Source organism: Halichoeres trimaculatus, unplaced genomic scaffold, assembly GCF_033239565.1.
Source record: "Halichoeres trimaculatus isolate MK-OKI-2021-1 unplaced genomic scaffold, fHalTri1.1 fHalTri1_scaffold_7, whole genome shotgun sequence".
NCBI classification, from domain to species: domain Eukaryota; kingdom Metazoa; phylum Chordata; class Actinopteri; order Labriformes; family Labridae; genus Halichoeres; species Halichoeres trimaculatus.
In genome coordinates this window covers 10,817,652-10,839,194 of record NW_027437185.1, presented here as the reverse complement: position 1 = coordinate 10,839,194, position 21,543 = coordinate 10,817,652, and the positions used below count along the sequence as shown (strand labels likewise).

The following is a 21,543-nucleotide window of genomic DNA, read 5'->3' as shown; positions in this document are numbered from 1 at the left end:
TATCCACATTTTGATCCAGGATGCTGAGACAACCCCTGCCTGAGTGCCTGCTCCCTGACCTGCTGATGAAGCCTCCTGAGCGGCCTCCTCCCAAGAGCCAGCTGTCTCTGTTAAGATCCCCTGCTGCAGTCCCTCCTCTGCCAGTGAATACCTTCAGTGACACCTGGTCATAGCTTGGGGTCCAGCTGACAGCCTTTGCTAGCTCTGCTCCAGCTCAACAGGAACTGTGGACCCTGGTCTGTACTTGTGGTAGGAGAAAATGGCACCCCCCAAGGGACCCGTCTCACTTATGCACAAAAAGCTTCAACTGAGAGACAAGGGAACCAAAAATCTGACAAATAGACATGAAGCTTGTTGTGATGAACATGCGAGAAGGGGATACACAGACAGTAGGAAATGAGTGACGGTGCAGTGCAACCTCTGGCTGTCTAGGAGTCTCACAGACTAACTGTAGGCTGGTCCGCGGTCAGCCATAGCCCGGTTTTTAGGGTTTCATGAAGGAAAAAAAGGAGAAAGAGGAAAAATCTGATGATTTCATTTAATCAGTTTCAGAGTATCATCTTTTAGATTGAAACTATTTTCTGGTTCCCTATCTGACAAATATGTAAGTCATAAAGTTGATATTATCTGTAAAATGAAACTGTGTTCTGATTATTATTAGTGCATTTTTTCTCTGAACGGCTTCGTAAATAATTTCCATGGTTCCTGAAACATAAAGTCTTTGTATTTGTGTTAAAATGGTAACAGGACACAAAGAAAACTAAATGTTACTTTGTGTCTTTTGTCAGAGTGAATGCTGAACACACGTTTGCAGACAAAAATAGCAGTATAGCAGAAAAGCTGAGTGACAGCTGGTCCAGTGGTGATCACCTGATGCCGTCATCGCTAACACACATCAATTTATGTGACACTCCAGAGGAAAGAACATTTCATGTCTCTAAAAAGCTTTTTTTCCCTGTTTTATTTCTCAGTCTGTTAATTTCTTTTTCACTCCTCTTGCATCTCGGGTGTAATACAGCAGTATGGCTCAGTAGTGTAGGAGCCTGTGTGCTTTGTTTCATGTACATTTACCATGATTCTTGTTGTTTACTTTCACATATTAAAACCTTGAAAAAAGAAAATCAGAAGCCCAAAGTGTGACTCCTCATCTCTGGAGAAATAAATGGTGACCCTCAGTCGATATCTACAGTGATAAATATTGCTTGTTGGGCGTCTGACAATGACAAATTTACTGACATGAGAGCAGAGTAATAACACAAGCTGTCATTATTCATCCTTTTAAATGCAAACACTGACACTGACTGTTGTTTTGAACAAGAGAGAAACAAATGAGACTTTTTGTGTCTATAGAGATACTATGTCATACTCTTTGAATGGGGAAGGTCCTTTTTTCCGAAGCTGCAGACCCATTGACTCAAATGTAAAGTCAATACGGAAAAACTCAATTCTGTAGTTCCTTAAGTAACCACTAGAGGCAGTCCCCAAAAAGGATTCAAGCTATGTCAAGTCCAGTGTAAAAATTTCAACTCGTAAACAGTCTGGTATTAATTTGTGTCAATGTCTTGTGTGAAAGTCTTTGAAGTGTCTCGTTACCAAAGTGTATTGTGTCACTTTTCCTTATCCTATAAAGAGCCAAGGTAAACCAAACCAAAAAACTTCCTTTATGAAAAAAAAGAGAAAACTTTCAGTATCTTTGAGAAAGTTCCTTTAAACTGGAGCTTCTGTGGTGATTTAAAACTTGAAGCAGACTGTTGCAGCAGCCTCCAGGCATTATAGCAACAGCCTGCAGCAGACATATCATCCAGTTAGAAACCTCCAGAGAGGAGAAAAAAAGAAGAAATGCCCCCCACCCAGAAGATTAGGTTAATGAATTCAGCTGCTGTGAAAGCATCCTCCCTCTAATGTGCAAGCTTTACTCTGAAACTGAAACTGCCCCTGTTTCTGCTGTGTTCTCCTCATGAAGTGGATGTAAATTATTTTGTCTTTTACTGTTACAATCAACATGTAATGAACCAGTGTTATCTAAAATCCTGTTAATGTTTAGCTACATGGCAAAACCTATATGAAACTTAAACATTAGTTTAAAAAGGAAAAAGTTTTAACATTTAATGAACATTTGATCACATTTGTTCACATTTTAAGTCACACCTATCTGAAGTTACATATGTTTACAGTCAGAGGAGGATTGCGGTAGTCATGGGCCCCTAGGCTATTTTTTTTTTTTGTGGGCCCCCCACTTATAGTTCATACTATTCCCCAGGCACACGCTCCAGGCAATTAACATTCAATATATAAAAAAAATATATATATATTTTTTTTCTTTAATTGAAAAATGATTAATAAAATAGAAAACTCAAAGTAATTAAATTGAATAAATAATGATAAATGTTTCTTGTTGTTTTGAAGAGCTGAGAGAGAATCAGGTGGGGATTATATTGGATACAAATCAAGCCCCTGTAGCCTAGGGCCCCTGCACATGTGGGGCCCCTATGCTGTAGCCAAGGTGAGCCTGTGCATTAATCCGCCCCTGTTTACAGTAGAGAAAAATGACAATGTGTGAAGATGACGCATTTTTTACTCCATGCACGGAAAATCAAGTGCCATAAAATCAGGACTGCCAGAAACGGGGAACTTTTTAAGTGAAAAGGTGGAGTTGGTAGTTATGTGGACCTGATACCGTCCTTTTTGAGATATTGATATAAACAATGTTTTTGAAGAAGGAAAAGAGTTGTCGTCTGGCTGAGCAGTGGTAAATCTGTTGAAGAGATTCAATAGTCAGTAAATTAAAGTTATTTACAAACAAATATCTACCAGATGATCAAATACTTTTGTTTTCTTTGCCTGAGAACAAACTCCTCAGAACAAATGTTTGTGGTGAAAACTTGATGGCTTCATTGTGTTTTAAATGCTGGTGAAGAGTATGTGTAAGTAAATGCAAGCATCCCTCATGCTTTAAATCTCCCCATAAAATCTTTTCACTAAAGATGCTCTGATAAACCACATTACTGTAATATTAGTTGTAATAAATAACACTTCTCTCCTGACTTTTATGTCTTGACTGATCATAAAGCAGTCATTTTTGATTTCAGCAAAAAACAAATAAACCCCAGCATTCACACTTTTATTGTCTTATCATCCACTGTACCTGTTTCAGTCCCTGCTCCAGTTCATGAACTGCAGTATGTGGCGTCATCATCATCATCATCATCGCAGAGGCAGGCTCCGGCTGTAGCTCCCTCCAGTGTCACACACAGGACTTGAGGTCTCAAATAAGAAACAGGGTTTTACTTTCCTTAAGAACTGGGGTCGAGAGCAGAGCTGGACTGGTAAATCTGGCAAACTAGACCTTTTACCTCTGGGAGACTGGACTTAATCAGATAATCTTTTTCCCCTTAAGAATTAAAAAAATGTTGCTTAAAAGAAATTGTTGTTGTCCATGGGACATGATAGACACAGCAGATGGTTTGTGTGTTTATGCTATCTGTCCTCATTACATCTCGACTTACCTTATCAAATGCTCCCTGTATCAAAATGTGCTATTAAACAGCCCTGGAGCTTACAGGAGAGACAAAGCTGACAGCAGCAGCTCGTGTTTCCAACACACTGTCAGCGTGTGGCCTGATTTAGAGAGGTAGGGGTTAGACACAAACAGCTGAAGTGTTTGGGTTGAAGCGTGAAGAAAACAAAGTAACCTGATGTACCCTCACGCAAACTGATGTTCTTTGATTAGTCAAATGATGCAACAACAAAAAATGAAATGTTCTTTTATTTTTCTTTCTTAAATCTCAAGGGTTGCTCCTGGGTCTCTGTCAGGTTCATGTGTTCTCATCTGAAATCTTCTTCACACTATAAATGAGTGTTTGAATTACACATGTGCACAATCCTGCTAGAGGCAGGAGATGGAAATTGCATGATGGGAAAATTCTATAACCTTATATTATATAACAGTTAACAAATAGCCTACCTGCTGCCAACATGATTAACGACAACTTTCTTTCAACAAAATTTCAGTGAAGACTCAAAAAACAGCCATAAAAGTGACTTTATTATTTAATGTCGGAAGAACTAAAGCCTTGTGAGGAAAAAAACAAAAGAAGTTTAAAAAAAAAGATTAAAAAGCATATTTGGTTGTTTACAAACAGTGTTATCATATTTAATTTTTATTTTTACTTTTATTTCATTTACAATATGATGGCAGCTGTAGAGTCAGTGTTGACACTAGCATCATTTTTAAACCTCTTATGGTTTTGAATACTTAGAAATACAATCATAAAATAAAGTTATAGGAAAGTTAACAATAAAAATAGATAAATGGTGAGTAAAATAGTTTTGATAACTAAAGATTTCTGACACAGATGTTATTCTAGAGGTATGATAGAGAATTCTTGAAAGAAGAAGAGTGTTGACGTTACTGAAATACTCTACAAAAAGTTATCAGTAAAAAATGTCCCAGAGCAGCAGACAAACTCTGCCACTTATTATGTGAAATACTCTGGTGAGTTTTAGATGTTTATCAGGTGTTCTTGAGCTGATGCAGATGAGAAATTTACTGTTGAGTTTTGTAAAGAAGCCAGGTGGTTCTCTGAAGAGACAATGCCCTCTTGAGGAGCACGGACACACAACTATACAAGGACAGACAGGATGGAAGAGACACAGACGAAAACACAACACAGCCTGAGCCATGACGTGTATTAATCTTTTAACCAGCTGGGTTTGTTTATGTTTATGTTCAAGAGATTTATTCTTTTCATTTTCTTTCAGCAGCAGAGTCTTGTTGCTGGGTCCCTGTGGTGAGGGCCCTCCATAATGTGCCCAATGTTAATAAATGATACCTTGCACCTCTCCTTCATTGGCCCCAGCTAATTTTTTACAGTTTTATTTTACTTGTTTTATTTTTTTTTAGTTTATTTTCAATATTAGGACTTTTTATATTGCTTTAATGAACTATTTTTATTCCACATATTATTTTTATGTAATTATGTTTTCTCACCATTTTTTTGTTCTTTCTCCACTGCACTGATCCACCTCTTGAGGTGCGTAATCTTTTTTAGAATATAACATTTTTATTGAACTGTAAATTATCAAATGTTATTTTTAAAACTAGTTGAATTCATTCATGCCTTATAATGAAAACTGGATGTTGATCCATTGGAGAGCTTAGTTTTCTTGTCCTGATTACTGGGAAGGTTTTACTTCATTTGTCTTTCAATTAAGGCAGGCAATGTATAAATAGATGGACTAGAAATAGACATGCACTCTCAGAGGAGGCTCTCAGGAGAGGGCCTGGACCAAAAGCCAGATTTCTTCATGAAATATAGGCCAGAATACTATACACAGCAGTGCAATGGGGAAGTATTGTGGAATCCCTTCGTGTTTTTGGAGAAAATGTTGCAAAACGATGAGTTATGATTTTCTGAATTGGCAAAAATAGAAATGAAATTATTTCTTACAGGATTCTTTGATGCATTATTTTTCCATACAGCTGTTTTATTGCTATACTTCCTTTGTGCTATTTTATTCACTGTATCAATTCTCAAAGTGTGGTTGTCCTGATTTGTTCTGCCCTATTCTAAATGATAAGTAAAACACTGAACATAACACTCAATGGTGTACAAAAACAGCAGCACAGAAAGAACAGGATTTGACGCACAACAAAAGTGTGACTCACTTTTCTTTTAGTGTGTCATTGTGTTGTGAGTATGTTTTTTTCCCCTCATATTGATATTTGTCTCATTCTCTTGTAGAGGGGGTTTAATCACCTCCGTTTCTGAAGTGTCATCTCTTCATTCAGTCTGTAGGCATGAGGGTTGAGGCTGGACTGGCTGGGGTGAGGCATGGCTGCCAAGTCTACGGGTGACTCTCTGGCTGTGTAGTGGGACACCCTAGTGGAGAAGGGTGGGCATAGACAGGCAGTTCATTATCTCTCACTATCTCACATGAAATTAACAGAAAACAACATCCATCTGTCTGTCATTCTGTCCATCAATAAATGAAGCAATAAAGTGCTACCTCCCAGCGGTCAGACTGCACTTGCAATGAATGTTGGTATACAATGATTCCACCGCTCTTGTACATAAATTCAAAAGTGCTCTCTTTGTAACACCTTTGACAACACCACTGTTGACATTCGACCTCCTCACTATCACAGCTACATAGTTGTCCATATAAGGTCAGTTGTTGCCTACTATGTCATCAAGTTTACCATAGATCCAACAATCTAAAACAGGAGAGGAAATACTGTGAGAGAAAGAGAAACTGTGCAATCAGGTAGTTGTTGAAGTGGAAGGAGCTGGCAGAGGAGGTAGAAGCAGCAGGACAGGCAGGTGGATGGAAAAGCATCAGACAAAGAAACAGAATCAGTTTGCTGGAATTTCTTGCGGAACAAACACTAATGATCCTGAATTCACAGTTTAAGAGGCCAACTCTGAATACCATTCGTGGTGAGCAGACAAATTTGCCGGGTAACTGTTCTCCCTTCAGGTTGTCTTATAGGCAGAGATGGGAAGTAACGAAGTACAACGACTTCGTTACACTACTTAAGTAGAATTTCCCGGTACTTTGTAGTTTTAAAAGTACTAATTTTTGGACAACTTTCACTTTTACTTCGCTACATTTTTAACAGAATATCAGTACTTTCTACTTCTTACATTTCTTCAAAATGCTCGCTATTTTTTGTCTAATGTACATATATATTTTTTGCACCGTTAGACGAAATGCAGTCAACTGACGTATTTAACACCCCGCCCCCCTCCGCGCGGCGCGTTGTCACTCCTGCTTCTGCCAGGCACGCAGCAGTGTTGTTCAGACTAGCGGTGTTACAGAGACACAGGTAACGTTAGCACGTCAACCATAACAACAACCATAACTGACGCACAATATGGACTATGGAGAAGACCCCGAGGAGGACCCGGTCCCTGGATCGTCCGAGTCTCAACAAGACGTCAACTTTCACCCATGGCCATACCTAAAAGAATTGTTCCTGTATGCTGGTTCGAAAAACAATTCATATCGTATGCAATGCGTGCTGTGCAAACCCAAGAATCACGAGGTGTTGGCATTCAAGAATAGCCCATCTAACCTGAGGAAGCACATCGAGGTGAGTAGCTAGCTAATTTAGCTAAGCTAACCCAATGAACCCTAGAATACTGATACGCTGGATGTGTTAGCTCGTACCCTAACGTTTGCTAGAACCGTCATGCGCTTTATTTTTGTTCAGCTCTTGTGCAAGCTAGCTAGCTAACGTTAGCACTGCTTTTACTTGACTTTTTTTTAAAGTATTGTTTGCCCCCACTCCTTGTCCCTCCAGAGAAAACACCCAAGGCAGCGGGAGAGATACACTAAACTTACTCTAGCGCTGAAAAGGGGGCATGAAAATGAAACACAGGAGAACCAAGCTGCACCCAAGCAGCGAAAACTGTGGGAGACGAAGCCTGTGTCCCAAAAAAGTGTGGACAGCCATGTTGTGGACTTTGTAGTTCAAGGTCTGCACCCTTTAAGTGTAGTTGAGCAGCCTTCCTTCCAAGGCCTTGTGAAACACCTGCAACCAAGTACAAATGTGATGTCTCGTGGGGCACTAAAAGCTAGGATAGATAAAGCTACTCGAGAGATGAAGACTAAGCTGAAAGAGGCCATGCGGGAGGTTGAGTTCATAGGAACAACGACTGACTGTTGGTCGGCACGCAGGAAGGGCTATATTGGAGTCACAGCCCATTGGATGGACCCCACTAGCTTGAGCAGGTGCTCGGCTGCGCTAGCCTGCAAGCAACTCAAGGGATCACATACCTTCACAGTACTGGCAGATGCTCTGACTACAATACATACAGGTATGGCTGTTTGTATGTTTGTATCCTAATGAAGTCCAATTGAAATAATGTTGGAATCACGTGAATGTGTCAAACTGCATTCTCCCTGCCTGGACTAAATAACATACCTGTCTACCTGCCTCTTTCTTATCCACTTGTCTGTCTGTCCAGAGTTCAACATCAGAGACAAGGTTGTCAACAGACAACAACAGACAATGGGTCCAACTTCCTGAAAGCCTTCAAAGTGTATGGTGCCACTCCAGACAAGAACAACAACACAGAACCAATGAAAGAGCAGTCTGATCAATCAGGTGAGTGCTACACTTCACCACAGGTTTGTAAACTAAGCAATAGAACATGAGGGGGATTGAAATATCATGCCATATCAGCACTGTTGTGACACTATCATTTTGTCAAAGGATAAGCGACTATGTCTGGGTCAAACAAAAAAGTAATCCATTTTTATTACTACCGGCAGCTGAGGGCTGTGTAGGCTGCATCATGCATGTAAACCCAGTGGTATGAAAAGTAAGAAGGCCTCTCAGTGACTATATGGTGGAATTTCCCACAGAAACTTTTCCATCACTAGAATGGAGAGCCAAATCTACTTGTTGCATAAGAGGATATTGTCAAATGTTTGGGTCAATTGGGTGTCTTGAAAGTGTTCTATAAATGCAAATGGAATATGTCATTATTTTATCAAGCAGGAGGCGAGGACGAGAGAGAGGACATAGGGGTTGAGCCTTTGGAAGTTGGTCCCTTGTTGGACGAGGATGATGGTTCTTCCTATCTACTGCCAAAGCACCATCGCTGTGCCTGTCATCTTATGAACCTGGTGGGTGATTGATGGAGATCCATATATCTTAACTTTTTTTCTTTGTGTCTTTGGCTATATGTTTACCAAATTTGATGCTTGTCACAAAATGCACAATCAAGATGAACTGCCCCACAAAAGCTAATGGTGGTCCTTTAATATTAACAGGTGGCAACTGTTGACCTCAAATCAGCAAACGATAACCCAGGTTACAAGAAGCTCTCTTGCTCTTCATTTGCAAAGTGCCAGTCTCTTTGGAATAAGTCCAGCAGATCCCCTGCAGTTTCGGAGATCATTGAAGAGCACTGCAAACTCCAGCTCCTCAGGCCATGTGAAACAAGGTACATTTGTTATTTAAGCATTAAATCACAATAAGCAGTGGATTGGCCTGTTTCAACCCTTGATTTCAAAGGTGATTGAAACAGGCCAATTCACTGCTTTGAGACAATGAACCCTTTCATGCATGAATTATTATTATTATTATAATATTATTATAATTATTATTTTTTCAGTCTTATATTTTTAGAGTTGTGCATCAACAGTATAAAGAGTAATTTCATGAAATGTATTAAAGATCTGGAAACACACAGCATTGACAAACATTCATGGAAAGAAAAATAAAAAGCAAAATCTGAATTGTACAAATTATTGCTGTTTAATCAAACTATTAACTTGTGAATTTCACCAAAATTGAAAACAAAAATACAAAATTGTGTCAAATACGAATACAGGCATTTGCCCTCCGGCGGCTTTTTTGGATTTATGATGCAACGTTTCATTATGGTGAAAAAAAAATGCAAATTGAATATTTTTAAGAAATTGAAGACAAAAAGTTTGGAGTTTACCACGTTGTTGTTTGAAATGGTAATGCAACCTGCAAGTGGTATAAATGCAAATGGTATAAATTTTTTTACAAAAATGTATCCACTGTAGTGGACACCATGCATGAAAGGGTTAATGCTTTTCTACCAAACCTATTTCTATAAATTAACATACATTAATTAAAGCGGAAGTAAGAAGCAGTGTGTTGGCCTGTTTTTACCAGACTGTTCAGCCAATCAGAATCAAGAGGCACTAATGTCATGGTAGAATTTGAGGTGTTCAGCACTTTGAACCTGTTTCAAAAAATGTGCTCTTTTTTATTGTTACTAGATGGAATTCCCTCTTCTATGCAGTTGAGAGGATTGTACGCATCATAAAGGAACGAGGAGAAGCAGCCATTGCTGCAGTCTGCAGCGCACTAAAGATTGCTTTGTAAGTTAACCTACATCAGTCAACCCTAGTTAGGCATTGATGCAAACATGCAACATGAGCGGCTAGCTTCTTTATAATTCACCATCTTTTTCAGAATGTACCACTGTTTTTCAACCAGCACTGCAGTATGGATGATAACCTGTAGTATTAATTTTAAGTGCCATCTTGTGGCCAAACGGGGAATTGAACTGGGCCTAATTATCTGCTACAAGTGCAACATACATAGCATGAGTTCTCAACCAGCTTTATGTATACGCCTAGTACTACTTAGTGGAGTTGCAGGGGATACTTGGAAAATATTTCATTTATCAATCATGATTCATTACTCAATATAGGCAAGTTTGGGCTTGTTATTTTTTTTAAAATCTTTTTACAGACTACTACTCCAGTCCAACCACATTGGGCAAGGCCAAATGTACTTCCATTGGAAATGTGTACAAATTTTCATGAGAAATTGATAAAATGTACCATTGGGGTACTCTGCAAGATTGTTCAAAGTATGCTAGGGGCATACAGCTAAAAAAAATGTTGGGAACCACTGGCTCTGACATTGATGGCTTTGTGTGTGTGTCTGTGTGTCTGTGTGTCTCAGGTTCACTCCTGTCGAGATCGAGTTCCTCTGCGAATATGTAAAGACCATGAGCCCAGTTGCAAAAGCAGTGGATGTTCTTCAGGGAGAGTCTAAAGTCCAAATGGGCTGGCTTGTACCCACCATCACCCTGCTCAAGTCAAAGCTCAAGAGCCTTCATGCAACCTCCAAGCACTGTGGGCCCTTGGTGGTTGCCCTTCAAGCAGCACTGGAACGTCGCTTCAGAGAGATGCTAGTTGACCCAGAGCTGATTGCTGCGGCCATTCTTGTCCCGAAGTTCAGGACACACTGGACCACTGATGAAAGCATCCTTAAAAGGAGTATGTGCAGCACTATTTTTTATTTGTTACCTTTAAAATGGCTCCAGTAGTGTTATTGAAATTTCAAAATACCAAGTCAGGTGGTGTTGATTCACTCATTTTAACCCTATTGGAATGTGAAAAAAACATTGAGCCCTGCACCTGACTTTTTTGTTTCAATATAGGTCCATTGACATTGCATTGAAACAAGCTTAGTGTGGGAAGAACTTAGTCATTTTGGCTGGTCCATAACTCCCTATAGGAGCAATTTCAAAAATGAAAAAAACATGGTGCCGGAACAATAATAATTATAATAATAAAATGTCACTAAACATTTAGATGTCAGGAAATGAGAAAACAGGGCCCAGGTTGTAAAATACAGGAAATATCCTTTCAAAGTAAGAAACTGATCTTAACTGACATTAGTGCCTCCCCAGTCCGCACCCCTTCTCTGCCTTCTCTTCTATCCCATACTCCCTCGTTCCCATGCCATCCTTTGCTCCTCCCCTCTCCCTTCTCCCTTTTATGCTCATTCTGTTTGTTCATTTGATTTTGTATCCCCCATAGGCCTTGACTATATCAAGACCCACCTAGAGGAGCAGACTGGTGCAACACAGTCAGATGGCCATGTGTCTTCGGAGGAGGAGGGTGACTTCTTTTCGTCAATAAAGCGAAATGATCAGCGGGACAGTAACACCAAACAGCTAGAATCCTACCTGCTCAGTCAAACTGATACCATGGACATTCTCAAAACTGTTCCATCTGTGTGCCGCCTGTCTGTTAAGCTTAACACACCGCTACCTGCCTCAGCTGCATGTGAAAGGCTGTTTAGCACAGCAGGAAACATTTTTACACCCAGGAGGGCCAGGCTGGGTTCTAAGTTATTCGAAAACCTCATTCTGATGAGGCTGAACAGAAAGTTCTGTTAGATGTTGGTGTAATGCTAAGTGCACACTACATGATTTTTTTTTCAGTCTTACAGAGATTTTTCTTTGAATTGTTCCTGGTTTGGTACCACAATGGTTATAATACTATTTAGTTACTAGTGTGGCCATTGGAAAGGCTACTGAAATTAATGGTTTGGTTATTTATTTTCATTTGTGGTCCCTGGTTGTGCCACTTGCAGTAACACACGACCTGGACAGTGATGGACAGTAGTCCATCATGTTTAGTTAATGATGGACAAAAGAAAAAAATATCAGCAATAAAAAGTTGAGTAAAAAAAATGTTGGGCCTACGAGAATGATTTCCAGTTTGGAAGCCATCATAGACTAAAATTCAATGTAGAGAAGTATGATGTGTAAAGCTGAAGAGTGCAATACAAATGCAGACAAACTAGACTGTGAAGTAAAATAAGATACATCTTGTGTGTGCCCAGCAGCTTCTGAATAAGCATAACTAGTGTTCTTAGGCTTTGCACTGAATCGTGCGATAAAAATACTTTTTACTTTAGAAAAGTACTTCAAAGTACATTACAGAGCATGTAATTTTTACTTTTACATGAGTCAATATTTGGATAAGTACCTTTTACTTTTACTTAAGTCGTTATTTACACTGGTACTTTTACTTCTACTTAAGTAAAGAATCTGGGTACTTTTCCCATCTCTGCTTATAGACCTGACAAGTTGTTAAACTTCAATCTCTCTACCCCTGTCTCATTACAGTACAGAGTGTAATGAGAAAGAGACCTTAAGTAACTCCAAACAGATGGGGTTTTGTAGAGGTTTTTGAATGATAAAATAACAAAAAAAAAAACCTGATGCAGGCTATTTTTCCTCTTTAATGTCTTTAGTTGCATCCATAAGCCCTCACTTCTCTTTCACTGATATTTTAGTCCCTTACTCCAGAAACGCAATTGTAACTGATTACAGCTGGATCAGCTGTTAGTCAGCTTTTTACTGGTGGATTATTGCAAACGTGCATTTTCGCAGTATGTAGTATTTAATTTTCTGTGTCCTGTAATTGGGCTATTATTATTATAATGCTATTATGATGATGATGATGATGATTATTATTATTATTATGTTATTATTATCATCATCATTATTATTATTATTAACAGTAGTACCAGTAGTAGTTTCAATGAAATAGTGCAGCTAAACTGAGAAAATACAACGCTCAAAGGAGACCATGAACGCAACAGTTGTCTTGACAACAGAACGCTAACGGCAGCGCAGACGGGGAGTAAACTGGAGTCTGACTTTCTTCGGCTAGAAAAGTCTGTTATTGTCCGGTGTAGACCTGTGGCCAGCACTTTCATGCAGGTAAAGTTCATATCAACATAAGGTACAATTCATAAACACAAACTTGTAACCGTTGGTTGAGAAAGAAGAAGTTAGTTCGGCACAAAGCCAACCTGCGGAAATTAAGTCACGTAAGCAGTTATACCGAACTGGCAGAAAGCTTCGATATGTCATACGTGAGCCGCTTAATTTTTGAAGAAAAAGTAGCCTAATTGTAAAAAAAAAAAAAAAACAGACTGTCCATCTTTAAAGCCATTCATGTGTCTGCTCACCGTGAACCGTGATACCTTGAAAAAGCCACACACTGCTGTGCTCACAGCTGCTTTATCAACTTCTCAACTCACCTCAGCTAACAAATGAATAGATACTGACTTAATTGAATAAAATGAAAATGAATAGATTTAGATAATAAAAGACTTAATCTCGCTTTATATAGAAAACATTAACAAGTAGTAAAAAAAAACCCATATTAAATGCATTTTAGAATTACATTGTCACATTCACAAGGAATACATTGTGACCACTTGTGTGAATGGAGCGCTTATCAAAATAACTAATGGAGAGATAATGCGTCTACTAATTTATAAACCTTTGATCTGTTTTCCAGACTTTACACTTGGTGTCTTATCTTTTTATTTATTTATTTTTGCTGATTTTATTCAGTGTTTCTGCTGCACTGATCCTTTTTCACACTAAAAAAAAGAAAGAAAAAAGAAGAAAAAAAAATATTTTAACTCTGCCTTAAGTTGTCCTACTTTGATCAGCATGTCTCTCCATCTTTCCTCCTCCCGGCCCTGTAGAGTTCAGTCATGTCTCACTTAGCTGGGATACCTCAGTTTACAGATGAGTGGCACCATCTGCTGAACAAAAAAAAAATCTGTTTTTTTAAACACTTAACCCTCAAAATGATCAGCTCAGTTTCAACACTTGCTAATTTTTACTGTTAAATATTGCACTTATGTTAAAAAGTCATATGTATTCATGTAAGAAGAGCTTAAAGTTGATATATTGGCTGTAAATCCAGAACAGCGTGTTGAGCCATAACAAGTCAAGCAGGGAGAGTCAAGCAGGTCTAATGGCCATCCTCATTAACTTTCCACATAACCTGAGAACAAATAACTTTCAGGGTGATGTAGAGTAATGTGCATTCATTGATTATATCTTTCAGTTGAAGCTGAGTAATAAGCAGTATCAAGGAAGGTGAGTGAGTGGTTATATATACTAGAATCATAACAGGATAAATGGATGGGTCTTGTTGGTTCCTGTCAGGATTCATTTCCCACCACCACCTTGTTTACCTCCTTAGTTTCTCACACATTAGACAGAGATAGGCATCATTTCTATCTGAGCCACAGGAACTGTCCCAGGCCTGTTTATATGCCAGGTATAGGATTAAAAGTGGATATTATCAGTCTTGGTTTAATGACATATTTTTATTTTTGCTCTGTATGCAGACATGAATAAAAAGACAAGGAAGGAGACTGAGCAGAGCCCTTACAAAGTGCCAGACACTGAGAGCTTTTTTAGATTGAGTCTTAAAAAAAGAGATGACCAAACAGAGGTTAGTGTTTGTACTTGAGTTCAAATGTCACATATGCTTTAATGTTTACTGTTTAATACTGTCTCACACAGAGGGGAGTTATGTCTGTTCCCGTCCTCTGTGCACAGGATGAGAGTGAGTTTCCGGCTTTGCAAACTGATGGGATGCCGACTAGATTAAGGAACAACAGGGTGGTTAGACAGGTGAAGAAGGAAGAGGAAGACAAGGAAAAACCTGGGAAAATTAGACAAATGAAGACGAGGACAGTTCCTAATAGACAAACACCTGGAAGACAGGAGCTGAAGAGAGACACAATGAAACAAGGTGAGTGGAGTTAGAGTCAGATGATCATTTTGTGATGGTGTTTGTGTCTTATTTTCAAAAATCTAAGAAAATACACATAAAAAACAACAGCCAAGGCCTTTTGCCACATGTCATCATTTCTCTCTCTTATATTTCCTGTCATCTTTTCCTTTTAAGTAACTATAAAAAGCTGAAATCTGCTCATGTTGTTTTTTTTCTCCCTCCTTTCCAGAAGGCATTAGGAAAGACAGCAAACATGATTTTGTCGCCATGGAACGACAGAAGGCGATTTTAGAGGTAAATTAAACCACGGGCACAGTAAAGTACAATTATAAAGTGTTTAACTTCTTAAATTCATCAGCTGTTAAAAACTAGAGCTTGGATTGTGAGGCCTGTGAAGGAATGTCTTGTTGAAGTTTAATCAACTTTGTGAAATTATTCAAGTTTCTTTCATTGCACACATGATGTTTTTCCAAGTCCAGCAATGTCGTTAAAGTGAGATGCTAAATATGTGGGATTTTCCTCTGAGCAGTAAAAAAAATCAGCAAAATCAGCAAATGAAATGTACTCTTGTTGAAGATTAACTTTTTTTAAAAAAATCAGTGTCCTGTATATGCTTCTCCCTTCTTCAGTTTTCCATGATGACCAAAAACTCTGTCATTTCGAGGATGGACAGAGCCATTGCCAAAGAGGAGAAGCAGCTGAAAGAGCTCGAGGCAATTCTTGAAAAAGACAACCTGAAATATGAAGAAGTCCTCAGGGAGAATGAGAAGAAGTCCGTGGAGGCTAGAAAACAGTAAGTGGTTACTGCTGTGACAAGTTTAATTTTTTTGAAATGATGCCCTTTTGATGGGTAATTGTGTCTCTTTTGTTTAGTTTTGAGATGGAGGCCAAATCCAAACAGGAGAGGAATGTTAAAATCAAGAGGCTGTCTGCGGAAATTGGGTCCATAACGAGGTACTGCTCTGACAGTGTCTCTGTGGGATCTTCAGTAGATTCTCTTACTGTTCTTGTATCATTTTCCTCTTATGTTGAACATGTCTGAAGGTTGAAAAATGAAACCTGTATTTGTGTGTAAAAGTGAAATCATCAAGTTTGAAGAGATCCTGATGGATTACAAGAGATACAGAGAACTTCTTTTCAAGTTGTCTCCTCCTGAGTGGCAGCAGGCCCAGCAGGCCAAGGCTGCTAAAGTCCAGACTCACAAAGACCCACAAGACGAGGAGACCAGAGAGCCTGAGGAGACAGTTACTCTGAAAGGTCAGTCTGAATGTTTTAGGTTTTGACTCTGCATTGTTTACAGAGAGAGCTTTGTGCTTACTTTAAGGCTTGATACTGAAGCTCATAGTAGATTGGTAGGAGAGGCCAGAGGCAGAGCTAAACACTGACCTTGGTGTTTGAGGCCCGCCCCTCCAGTGTGTCATAAACCAGTTCTGAGATCCTTAAGTGGTGATCTTTATCTCATCATGGCAGCAATTCTTGTTGTCGTTTTCTGACTGGACTGTTCAAGCAGTTCACAGACAGATTCAGGGATTTCTGTAACAGCAGTCAAACACTTGGCATGAACATCCAGTCGAGTTATTTTATATCTATGTTTGTAAATATGGGAAGGCATAGTGCCCCCTCTTTGAGTTGGTATAAATTGTGCTAAAAGAGTGATTTGAATTATAGATAAAACCGACACAGGTTTGAAGAACAAGGATTCCTGTCCTGGCTCCGAGCTGCAGTCCATCAGGGAGACCCAGCCGTCTTCAGCTCACAGCAGCACCCTGTAAGAGACGCCTTAGTTTGAAGAAGAGTAAATGAAAGTTGAGGTTTTTATTTTAAAACATCTTTAAGGTAATTTTTTAGTTGTGTTGGTGTTATTAATAATATGATGGTTATCAAATGATAATTCATCACATTTAATGTTTTCTCACAAGCACTGACTTTGTTGTTTTCTCTTTCAGTGTGAACCATTCTACATTGGAGAGGGACGGCTCAGAAGAAGACGTATGTTTTTACCCAACAGAGTGGTATCTACTTCTCTGGCATAATTTCTTATGATTTTGTTGTATGTTTGACACTGTGATGTCTTTCCTTATCTCTCTTATTACTGTCCTTCACCCACCCTGCAGGATGAGCCGGTGCTGTACTTCACTGATCCCCAGCAGCTGCTGGATCTGGTTAAAGAGCTGACAGAGCAAAACTTGTCCCTCATTCAGAACTCTTCACGGCTGGTGGAGACTCTGGAGGACTTCCGTCAATCAATGGAGACAAGCAGGAAGAAGATGTAAGCACCATGGGTGATTTTAACCTGACACGCCAGACGGACAGTTTCATATATCTGCCACGGAAATATTTCACTAGTCCATCTGGGTAGCAGCTCTTCGGGTTTGTTTTCAGAGGTGGGACCTTTCAAAAAAATCAGCAGCTGGTGATTGGACGACCGTTCTGATTAACACACTCACCACAGACCAATCCACATCAAGCCACGGTATGACGTAGCTTATGTGAGCCGATGCTTTTAAGAAACAATGGATTAACAACTACTGAATCATGAGAAACAGCTGTGAAAAAGGCGTTAGACGACAGCTTCCGTTTTTATAAATTTAACTAAAGAATCAAAGGAACGCTGACAAGTATGAAAGTCTGCTGACGTCACGTCTGCTCCCACAGCTCCTGCCTCTCTTCCCTGATTGGGCCGGTCAGAATTTAGCCGAGTGAAATTGTTGGTCATTGGAGCCTGGCAAGATGGACCTGCAGGAGTTCAGAAAATGAATCAGTCAGGTCCGTCTGCTCTGCAAGGTTAGGGTGATTTAGGAATCTGGAAAATAAGGATATTCTTCTTTGACACTTCCAGATATTGTTGCAAAGTAAATAGAAACTCCTTCCTGACAGACTTTATTTTTGTTACTGTTTCATTCTGATACACTTGCATTGTGCCAGGTATGACACATCTCAGCAGTTAGTCTGGAACAGAGCTTATGTAGGCCATAAGAAAAAAAAAAAGTCTTTCCACTAGCTATTCATTTTATTTTCTCAGTTTTATGAGGATAATGAGTTTATTTCAGTTTCTTAAGATCTCAACACAATTTTTCCTGGTACCTCAAGAACAAAAAAAAGCTTTCCTCCCTACATAATAGGATAATTTCCCTCATTATCTGAAGAAAAAAGGGTTGTTTTTCTGAGCTAAGAAAAACAGTTTTCATACTTGTCATAAAAGAGCAGAAACAAATATAGTCTTCAATTACCTTAATGATGTGGATGGCACCATCGTCTGGCTTATTGTAGCGCTTCATCTGCTGATTTGATGTAAGATCATCTGAAACTGATCTTGTTACCCCCAGAATATGTTCCCCTTTTTTTCATTTTCTCATGTTGTAGAAAAACTTGTCTAAGTTGAGATCTTAAGGAAACAACTGAGCTCGACTTGTTATCTATTATAATTTAAAATTTCGGCTCATGTATGTTGGATGTTTGTAAACCTGTCTTTTTTCCTGTTTTATTCTATTCCTAACCTCATTCCATGTTTATCTTTCATATTTTATCCTTTTTAACTGAAGTGATACGGAAGAAGAGCAGCTAAGTGTGCAGATAAACAACATGATCCAGAAGATTGATAAAGAGAAAGCACGAGGCGCTAAGCTAAAACAGAAAGTTCAGCTCCACGTCTCATTGAACACAGAGGATCAGGTTTGGAACAGGATCTGAAAATCATATCAAAGATCAGTGAAATTCTTGTCTGCTGATTAATTTTCCTCATCTTGCTGACAGGATAGTATGTGGGACACTCTGGATGAGAAGGTAACAGAGATCCATAACTGCTGTGTGGATGACAGGATGACTAACCTCAGCACCTTGGAGAAGCTGACAAATATTGAAAACCATATATCTTTCCTGCTGCAAAGCCTGGAGAGCATCCCGGAGGAAAGCTTAGTGATGATGAGAAAGATCAAAGACAGTGAGCGGAGAAGCAGGTTTGTCTAAACAGTCCACCCTCCTTCTTCTAACGCTACTTAATCACACGTTCCTCCAAGCTGTTGAGGGGTCACTCGTCACAGTGAAACGTTTATAAACCCAAGACGACAGGTGGAGCTGTCAGATGGTGTGCTGACAGTTTTCTGCTTTGACGTCATCATTACGAATAATTAGATGTTTCACAGGATGAACAAATGAGTGGAAGGAAACTTGCTCGTATGTCGAGTTCATGGCGTGTATACTAGGATGATCTAAAAGTCATCAATCCGTTCACTTTCTCACAGTGAATCTTCCTGATTCCAACTTGTGTGTTTTCATGAGAATATGGTAAAAAAAAACAAAAGCTTCACTCTAAGTGCACAAATATCAACTAGAAAATCACTCAGAGAGCACAGACCTCCACCAAGCATATTGTGATTGTCAGCAACACTTTAGTCCGACTTTAATGTTATACTCCCTTTCAGCAGACTGTCTGCTACAATTTGGTGTTAGTTACAGGTTTGTACAATAATTTATTACCTGACAGTGTTGGAAATTATGATGACCCAGAACATATGTCATATTCCAGATCTTAGTATCCAGAATATTTCCAGGATCTGGATCGTACTTTACATCTGTCAGAAATTATGGTGACCTTGTCTTGTATTGTTTTGCAAAGCGATCCAAACATTTATGGTGGAGTTTTATACACATATGGTGAAAACAGCCCTATCTCACAATGATAAAGAATCCTTTAAAAAAATCCAGACAAAAGAACAAAATCTCCCCAAAACATAACCTTCTTGGCAGTAACACATTCAAGCCTCTACTGAAGGGCCAGTCATTTTCAAATCCTGGGGGAAGTCATCAAATAAACACTGGGAATGACAGTTCAATGATCTTAAAGGTTCAGGAGTCTGAGACACATGAAAACAGTGAATAGATGAAAAGCCAAATAAAGCAAAACACACACATGATAAGGTGGGATACATTCTAAGTGGCAGATAATTCCTTTTGTTTCAAGCCTTGGTGAGGTATATTTGAATAAAACATAAATTGTCCTTTCTTATATCATCCCATTGCAGGCAGCGTGAGCAAAAGCTGAAGGAGCAGAGAGAAAAACAGAAGGAGAGGATGAGGAGGTACTTGGAAAAATCTTTGGCTGACTCCAAGAAAATGGTAAGTCGCTCACTTAAAAAGAGCTACATAAAGTTTCAAGGAGTACTTCATTCTTTGCTTTGATAACATAACATTCCCACTACTATTGGATTATATTTAATTACTGAATATAAGAGAGCGGCTGAGGTAAATATCTTCCACTTTATCTCCAGATATTTCATTGCTTATATCTCATCCTAACACGAAACTCGGTCAACTATTTAAAAAAAGTTCTGATAGTTTTTTGCAGCAGGAGGATGGGTGTGTGTTTGCAAGCTCACTGACTATTATGCCCACATATACTAATTCAGACTGACCAGTAGATAACATGCCAATACATCCCCTCCAAAAGAAGAAATAAAAAAATATATTCATATATGTAATATTTTGTAGAAAAATGAAGTAAAATAAAGCTTAAGAATAGTTAACGCTGTGATGATCCATCATAGGTTGATGTTCATGCTTCTACTGACAATTAAAGAGACATTTATTTGTTTTACTTTAAGAGTCTTAATAAGGATAGAGAACCTTGAAGCAAAGCTAACTTCTTCTCTTTTTCTTTCAGAATTTGAGAAAGCCCATGCCCAGATGCATGCCTGTCACCCAAAAAGTGAGAGTGAGCCATCGGGACAACACCTCTGCTGAAGACGAGATCCATGCATTTCTCTTTACACCTGATGATGACTCATATTAAAGAGAAAGAGTTCAATGACACGATGCAGTCCCAAAACAGTGAAGACCAGAAATCTGAGCTGTACAGCCTTAAAAGATGCTTTGATTTCCTTCTCTGAGAGCCATAACCTATTCTGTCTCACATTAAAATAAGTGTATGGTGCTGATGGTGTTTATGCAACTTGTATGTCAGCTGACAACCGTCCACTGCTGACTGCATAGATTTATGGTCAAAGACTGAAAATATAGAAACTTTTGATCTTTAGATTCACTAGAATACTGTGTGACAGCTAAGACTTAATTGAGGCTTTTGATCTTTTTTTTTTAACTACTAGCACACAACAAACACCCATTCAGTATTTGGCCTTCAATTACTTTAGGATTACAATTGGGACAAACTCAGAGGTGGGCTGGCACGGTTCAACTTCAGGCCACACTTTCTGCGGGTTTCATCTGAAATTCATTTTCCTTTGGCTTTATTGTTGTGATCAAACTGGCAGAAAAAGAACAGAGATGAGAATTCAGGGCGACAAGAGAAAAGGGAAGAGGTTGTACTTGGCCTCCCCCTGCTGACGCTCAGTGATCACTGTTAATGTTCTAATTAATAAATACAAAGTGAATTAATTTGGTCAAATTAATACAACAAGCCTCACATCCAACCAATATTTCCTTTGTGTATTTTTCCCCAAAGACTTTCAGGTACATTAAAATGAAGCAAACAAGATTTCTGAGAATTTTCCTGACCACCACCATGGTCACACCAACAACTGTGGGAATAAAAAGATGTTTCAGATGACTGTTTTCTTTTATTATAATTTCTGTTTTAAATTTTTGGACTAAATGTTTGGACTAAATGTTTCGTATGTGGTGAGAAATCATACAACCTGGTGCCTGGCGAAGTCAGGCTGGATCTCTGGATCTAAGAGGGTT

General features: G+C 39.0%; 2 protein-coding genes across 4 annotated transcripts; both read left to right on the top strand.

Moving 5' to 3' along the window:
* Positions 1–6,783: 6,783 nt before the first annotated feature.
* Positions 6,784–11,687, top strand: LOC141793906 (uncharacterized). Its single transcript, XM_074674775.1, has 6 exons — positions 6,784–7,096; positions 7,974–8,113; positions 8,510–8,637; positions 8,785–8,957; positions 10,463–10,779; positions 11,326–11,687. Exons 2-6 carry the CDS (start codon positions 8,089–8,091, stop codon positions 11,685–11,687), a joined length of 1,005 nt encoding a protein of 334 aa, XP_074530876.1. The 5' UTR covers positions 6,784–7,096; positions 7,974–8,088.
* A 1,233-nt stretch (positions 11,688–12,920) lies between these two features.
* On the top strand, positions 12,921–21,379 carry cfap100 (cilia and flagella associated protein 100). 3 transcript variants are annotated; one of them, XM_074674474.1, is made up of 14 exons: positions 12,921–13,022; positions 14,456–14,562; positions 14,670–14,865; positions 15,077–15,141; positions 15,477–15,640; positions 15,721–15,801; positions 15,926–16,104; positions 16,516–16,615; positions 16,794–16,836; positions 16,962–17,116; positions 18,390–18,519; positions 18,601–18,803; positions 19,869–19,962; positions 20,507–21,379. In XM_074674474.1, the coding sequence occupies exons 2-14, from the start codon at positions 14,458–14,460 to the stop codon at positions 20,633–20,635; spliced, it is 1,644 nt and encodes a 547-aa protein (XP_074530575.1). In that variant the 5' UTR covers positions 12,921–13,022; positions 14,456–14,457; the 3' UTR covers positions 20,636–21,379. The 3 variants fall into 3 exon arrangements, with proteins under 3 accessions (XP_074530575.1, XP_074530573.1, XP_074530572.1); XM_074674472.1 differs by having other exon boundaries at positions 14,634–14,865; positions 16,531–16,615; XM_074674471.1 differs by having other exon boundaries at positions 14,634–14,865.
* Positions 21,380–21,543: the final 164 nt, after the last annotated feature.

Coding starts and splice junctions, on each gene's coding strand:
- cfap100 (XM_074674471.1), top strand. CDS start 14,458: ATGAATAAAAAGACAAGGAAGGAGACTGAGCAGAGCCCTTACAAAGTG. Junction 14,563..14,633: donor AAAGAGATGACCAAACAGAG/GTTAGTGTTTGT, acceptor TGTCTCACACAG/AGGGGAGTTATGTCTGTTCC. Junction 19,963..20,506: donor TGGCTGACTCCAAGAAAATG/GTAAGTCGCTCA, acceptor TTTTTCTTTCAG/AATTTGAGAAAGCCCATGCC.
- LOC141793906 (XM_074674775.1), top strand. CDS start 8,089: ATGAAAGAGCAGTCTGATCAATCAG. Junction 8,638..8,784: donor CCTGTCATCTTATGAACCTG/GTGGGTGATTGA, acceptor TAATATTAACAG/GTGGCAACTGTTGACCTCAA. Junction 8,958..10,462: donor CTCAGGCCATGTGAAACAAG/GTACATTTGTTA, acceptor TGTGTGTCTCAG/GTTCACTCCTGTCGAGATCG.